This window comes from Protopterus annectens, chromosome 3.part0 (assembly GCF_019279795.1).
Source record: "Protopterus annectens isolate FY-2018-M chromosome 3.part0, PAN1.0, whole genome shotgun sequence".
NCBI lineage: Eukaryota > Metazoa > Chordata > Ceratodontiformes > Protopteridae > Protopterus > Protopterus annectens.
The window spans coordinates 1,958,356,820-1,958,363,975 of NC_056731.1; the positions used below are offsets into that span (position 1 = coordinate 1,958,356,820).

Sequence of the window (7,156 nt, forward strand, 5' to 3'; positions counted from 1 at the left end):
CAGCAAAACTGTCAGATCCTGCACAGTCAACTACAGACTCTGAACCTGCTAGCATGGCTAATCATGTAATCATACGAATGACACCTCTCAGTAAAGCTGTGACGGATGCCATTTTGGAAGCCAGAAGGCCTAGTACTAGAAAATCTTAAGCTGACAAATGGAAGAGATTCTGTGCTTGGAATCAAGCACAAGGAACTGATACAGCAGAACCACATATTTCTCAGATATTACAATACTTAACTGAGATGCCTGACAAAGGCCTATCTTTCTCATCAGTCAAAATCCATGCCTCTGCCATTTCGGCCCATTACAATACAGAGTCACCAATCCTTTCTCATCCTTTACTAAAGCAGTATCTTAGAGGAGCCAAAAACCTAAGGCCTCCTAGAAGATCATCATTACCTGCGTGGTACCTCAATTATGTGTTAGAAAAGCTCATTCTGCCTCCATTTGAACCAGCTGCTACCGCTGATGTAAAGTTCTTATCATGGAAGACAGCTCTGCTACTAGCAATCATTTCAGCAAGAAGAGTTTCAGAGCTACAGGCCCTCATGGCTGTAGAGCCTTTTATCATATTTTTCCCAGACAGGGTGTCTCTGAGGACAAATCCTACTTTTATGCATAAGGTGGTTTCCAGTGTAGCTCTTAACCAAGGAATTCATCTGCCAACTTTTTATCCAAATCCGCAGAACAAGGGGGAGAGAATTCTGCATTCCTTGGATGTACACAGACAGCTAAGATTCTACTTGAACGGGACAAAAGCTCTAAGAAAAACTGAGCAATTACTAGTGTCATATGCTGCAGGATCAGAAGGAAAGGCTATCTCAAAGCAGACAATTTCAAAGTGGATAAGCCACTGCATCCGTTTCTGCTACTTATACCATGGTAAACCTGTGCCCAAGGGCGTTAGGTCTCATTCCACCAGAGCTGCAGCTACTTCAGCAGCCTTTCTCAGAGGAGTACAAACCAAAGACATTCTAGAGGCTGCTACCTGGAGTTCTGTTCACACCTTTACAAAGCATTACCATTTGCCTCTCTACTCTAAGTCCAGGGCAGGCTTTGCCACTGCAGTGCTGCAGGGCCTTATAGCCACACCTAATGCTTTTTAGCTCCAGCCTCCCAACCATAGCTTTGGGATTCTACCCAAATATAATGACTGCAACAGTGAAACATGAAAAACATAGTACAGTTGTGTACACTTACCATAAATATAGATGTTCGAGTGTATTCACTGTTGCAGTCCAGGTTACCCTCCCGCCATCCCCCTGTCATTCTACAGTTCATCTTTTCTTCTCTATCTTCTACAACCTATGTGGTGTATTTGCTTGTAGATGAAGGTAAAGTTTATACTGATGCATGTGTATATATATATATATATATATATATATATATATATATATATATATATATATATATATAAAATATTGCTACTTTTTTGGGGGCACCTGACATCGGGGGCAAGAAAAACTAAAGAAAATGGCATCGGCTGCATGTTTTATACCCCTGACGATCTGACATCATGGAAGAGAAGACAGCAACCGACGCAGGACCCAAGACCTTGGAATTCAGACCGACTGAGGGCAACCTGCCAGTAGATTACCCAAATGTAATGACTGCAACAGTGAATACACTCGAACATCTACATTTATGGTAAGTATACACAACTGTACTTTTCTATTATTGACTGAGGTTGTATCCTTTCCTTTTCTCCTCTTCTAGTTGATGTATATTTTTTGGAGGCCTCTCTTTCTTTTTGCCTTGCTGCCATTCGGGTCTGGGGCAAGAAAGTTCTTGGGTACTTTGTGCCATATATCTCTTATGTTTCTCAAGCTGTGGTGTGCTTTGGTCATATGTTGGTTGTATGGCATGAGAGGGAGATACTTAGGCCTTTGGTATCCTGGCCAGAGTTATGGCTATCCATGGTAGGATATCCCACTTATTAGTAATACTGCAACAGTGATCAATCAGATATGTACTACTATGGTAAGTACTTACACAACTGTACTTTCTGCTGTGTATGTACAGAATGCCTATCTGCCTCTAAGGCATATAATATTCATAATAAGATTATTTCATAACATGTATTGTTCCCTTATTTTAGTCACTACTGGTTGAGTGCAGGACCTCATTTTGCCATCCTTTCCCTGTATCACTGCTTATTTTGTACCACACAGCTGGATGTAAAATTTTAAAGGTGTTTTGAAACATTATTATGAAAAGCCCCAGTAATAGCAAAATGTTTACTAAATTAACTCATTTTTGCTGTTTTCCAGGTGTACTTTATTCCATGTACAAGGAATACTTAGCCAAGTCCGAGGAGTAGAAGAAAGAAGAGCCAGAAACCTGCCAACATGGGGAAACAATTTTCTTTTATTTCTGAAATATTTTTGTGTTTTAAGTGTGTTAAATATGTGACACTGTTATTTAAATATGTGATACTGTTATTTATAAGTGTAATAAAATATCTGTAGTGCTGTATTTTTAAAATGTTATTCTGCAGTGCTGCAGATAGCAAGCTACTCGTACATTTTGTAGTGGTATTTGATACATAACACCTGTCAGCAAAGTGTTTAATAGACCATTGTCAAACATTAAATGCAGTACCATTCATTCACTGAAGTATAGCAAGCGAAACCTTCTTACTGGAAAACATTGTGAGATAAGAGTGTGTCATTATAATAACACTTGAGTAATAGGTAAGTACTAGGCTAACAGCCTTTGTGGGCCATTTTAAGCCTAGCCAATTTCACTCAAAGATGAGAATCCAACTTTTTACTTCATGTATGCAAGGTAAACATCTATGCCATTATGCCAACCCCTAAGTACATTCTACAAGCTGTTTTGCTAAGTTTCACTTACAGATATACTAAGGCTCCATTTAGAAAGTGTGTTCATAACTTATTTCTCCTCTATTGTGCTGAAACTAAATCACAAGTCTTTTTTTCTGTCTGGCCACAGAAATGTTATTTTAAACCTGACTGTACTTTCTTATAGCTTGATAATAATGAGTAGTGAGTGGAAAAGTTGCTCTCAAGTCATGGGACTCAAGACTTTTTTAGATATATGTTGATTTATTTTTTTTAAAGTAAGTACTTGTATATGCCTCTCATGCTCAGTTGAATGGTACATATTAATGAAATTTGATATTAGATTCATAGATTGTTGCTAGGATAATGACCCAGGGGGGCTTTCAAAGCCTAGCCAAGTTTTCCTAAAAGAATAATGACATCCTGTATCCAAATAGGACACTGAGGCCAGGCATTTATAAGCTACGTCTCTCCACATGGGAAATGAGTGCCAGGCCTGGCGTACGTTTCTACTTCCTTATCCAATGGTTTAGGTTGTGCTTAAATTAGGTAATAGATTAACATAGCTTCATAGAGATGGGCAGCCTGTTCCATAGGAGGAACAGTTTCTGGGACAAATATGTGTCTCTCCAACATATTCTGTTTATGTCACAGACAGAATTTAGGACCATGTATTTCTGGCACTGTTTGACTTACAAATATGTAGAAGATTCATAAGTGTGTGGTTTGCAGATGCCTTGTAAGCCAGGCATAGATCACCCCTCAGCAGTCTATAGGAGACTGAGTAGAGAGAAAGGGATTTAAGGTGCTCTGCATAAGGCAGGTCTGTTACACCATGTATTCTTTTTGTAAGGAACTTTTGAGGTGATTGTAGTTGCTGCATATGCCTGGTCAGGTACATACCGAAGGATGCATTGTATTCTATCATTGGCCTGATAGAGGCAGAGTATAGTGGGATAATGATCTCTTTGGACTTAGATGCAATGCCCTTAATTATAAGTTGCACAACATAAAAGGATTTAATCACCACTATGGCCATGTTTGTACCCAAATCCCCTTCCACTGGGTCAGCTCTTAAGTGCATATTAGCAACATGGTAATTAGCCTGGAGGGCTGACTTCCCAATGGGTAAAATTGTGCATTTCATAGCACTGAGTTTATGACCATAGCTTTGGAAACATTTGTTAGTTAGATATAGACCTTCTTGAAGAATGCTAGTGTCTGCAGGAGAGTGGATGATAACCCCCAGCTTGCAATCATCTGCAAACGTAGTCAGTCATGAACCTTCAGAATGTGCTTCCAGTTCAGAAAAGCAGATGACAAAAAGGAACAGGCTCAGTATTGAGCCCTGGGGGACTCCATTAGTGACTGGCCTCTTGATGGAGGTGGCCTGACCTATTTTGACCACTTGGGTCCTATCTGTGAGCCAGTTGGCTATCCAGTTGGTGATAAAAAAGGGTTTATACCTAATGTAGTGAGCTTGTCTGTAAAGCCTGAGTGAGGTTGTGATGCCCCACCTCTGGGCCAGTAATCAAGGAGCCTCAGTGGGGGACATTCACTGAGAGTATAGCAGGTATACATGCCATATCTCCAGATGTAGCTCTCTGCATCAAGCACAATCAAGCACAATTTCCCTTAAGAACACATGGGGAACACTGGCAGTCTGGGGCTGGTTTCTCTCTCTTTCTCCAGATCCCCATTAAGACTCCTCACTGGCACAGCTATAGAGTTGAGATCTCAGCTGAGTGTCCAAGCTAAGACCTCCAGCACTCTCTCTGTCCAACAAGTGCTTCTTGTCCCTGCCCAAGGAGCTGACACAGACACTGGTTGAGGCTTGATTTACACACACACACACACACACACACACACACACACACACACACACACACACACACACACACCTGGGAAAGGCTAGCACAGGTTTACTAGCTATACCCCCTTCTACCCAGACTATAAGATAGTTATGACTGCCAGACACTCCTGCCAGCTACCTTAAGGCTCTTCCAAGGGTATCCAATATACTCAGTGAAATTAATATTAATGCAAATGGTAGTTTGACCAAGAGCAAGGCTATTAGGAGTGGCCCACACAGTGTCACCAAATAAATATGCAGGTACTCTCAAAACTTAAAAATCTCTACAAAGATCTACCACAATGAAAGGTTTAATTATAAATAATAAAAGAACAAGAAAATACTAAGTATATATTTGGGTCTACTTTACATAGTCGACTTTTCAGAAAGTCGACATTCATATGGCCGAGACCATATGATCGACTTTCGGAAAGCCGACCATGTAAAATAAACACAAAAAACACAACAAACACTTACCTTAAAACTGTTATCAGGGGGGCAAGCCCCCTGCAGCCCCCATGGGCAGCTCAGCCCCCCCCACCCCGTAACTTAAATATACCAACTCTGAGATTGCACTACAGTGCAGAAGAAGGACATTTTCTCATTCCGCACTGTACGGAGATAGCGGTTCCCCATGGTCTGCTTTTCAAAAGTCGATCATATGGTTTCAGCCATATGAAAGTCGACTTTGTGAAAAGTCAACCATGTGAAGGGGGCCCATATATTCACAGTGACATCAGAGTTCAAAATCACAGGATATTTTAAATAACATTGAAGGACAGGCTCAGACAAATAAAGAAAGACAATATCTAAACTAAGCTTCACTATATTCCTGACTGAATCTAAGAGAATTATTATTCCCTACTTACTTAATAGAGCAAGGTAGATGATGTGTTGAATGGTCCTTCTTGTTGTCAGGCCCAAGACAGAATACAGAATGCTCCTTTTCACTAAGAGACTTCTCAAAATAATATCTAAAATATTACTTTTGCGATAGCTTGCAGAGTGACATAACTTCTGGTCATCTGACTTCTAGCTCCCATGCAAACCCCCCATTACTAGAAGCTGGCATGATTTAGCACCTACCTGTAGAAATACGCACACAAGGGCTTTTGCTCAGATCTATGGTAAGTGCTAGAAGTCATAAAACAATTTCATACCTCCATGCTTCCAAAGTAGTAGTTAGTTCACCCCAAAGACAATACAGAAAGCTTCTTAGTACAGACTTTGTGTCTCTAGCTGCATTGACACCTGTGAGATAGCATCTTCATGGCCTAGCCCATAAAGCAATGTAATTTCAGATATAGTTTAAAGTTGGCTGGACTGAGGTTAACCTCCCATTTTCCTCTGTTAAAATATATACATTTAAACAGCTATGATAGTGCATGCACATTTTTGTTCTCTCCAGTAGGGCACACTGTGGATACATTTGAAACACAAGCACTTTACAAATACCTTTTCAGCACAAACATTTGTACAAATCAGTTTGATATACACATGACATGCAGTTTTAATACATTTGTAAGACAAGCATCTTGTATAAATCAGTTTGATATTCACAATGGCATATGATTATTTACAGAATTCCAGCTAGCTGTGCTGGCAGTACCTCCATTCATCACACCTCTCCCACCCTTCGAAAATTCAAGCTAGTTTATCAAGTGCCCCTTGAAAAAAGTTGCTTGAGAAGAATGAGCCTATCTGGGAATACATTACCCCATACTCTTGTCTTAATAGCCCATCTGCATTGGCATTGCTAACCCCACTGCAGTGCTGCACTGTCATATATGCCTGGAGCACTAGGCTCCACCTTAGTAACTTGGGATTATTGCTGGCTGGCTCCCTGTAGCCATATATCCCCCTCAGACATCTCCTGCCTCCTATTGTAAATGCTCACTACAAGGGCCTCCCTGTCATGGTAAGGTTTCATCATGTTAACATGGTACAGTTTGTGTCCTTGCCTCCTGCCCAGCAGTTCTATCATCACTGATCTTCCTTACCACCTTGAAGGGTCCCTTCCAAGCTGCCTGCAGCTTATTGTGTCTGACAGGAATAAGAACTATAACCTGCTGCCCCACAGCATACTCTGAGGCTCAAGCATTCCTGTCATACCAGACCTTTTTCTGCTGTTGGGATCCTGCCAGGTTCTCCTGGGCCAAGCCCAAGAGCACATTGAGCCTTGCCCTAGGGTTTAGGACATAAGCCACAGCAGACTCTTTGTGGGATTCAAACTCACCCTCCCACTCATCATGAATCAGATCTAGAGGTCCCCTCACTTGATGCCTATACAGCAATTCAAAGTGTGAAAAATCTGTGGATTCCTAGGGTACAGCTCTGTAAGCAAACAATAGATGGGGCAAATATTTGTCCCACTCATGGTCTGCAAATGCCTGTAGCATGGTCTTTAGTGTAGAGTTTAACCTCTCCACAAGTCCATTAGTCTAGGGATGGTAGGGAGTGGTCTTTAGGTGCTTCACTCCACAGTGCTTCCACATAC

General features: G+C 41.1%; 1 protein-coding gene across 1 annotated transcript in view; it reads left to right on the forward strand.

The window, feature by feature from the left end:
• Positions 1 to 2,614, forward strand: part of LOC122797209 (HIG1 domain family member 1A, mitochondrial-like) — a 234,273-nt gene extending 231,659 nt beyond the window's left edge. The window contains exon 4 of the mRNA XM_044066039.1: positions 2,274 to 2,614. Coding sequence (XP_043921974.1) covers positions 2,274 to 2,323 — 50 coding nt within the window. The 3' untranslated portion in view covers positions 2,324 to 2,614. The remainder of the gene's footprint in view (positions 1 to 2,273) is intronic.
• The last annotated feature ends 4,542 nt before the right edge of the window (positions 2,615 to 7,156 follow it).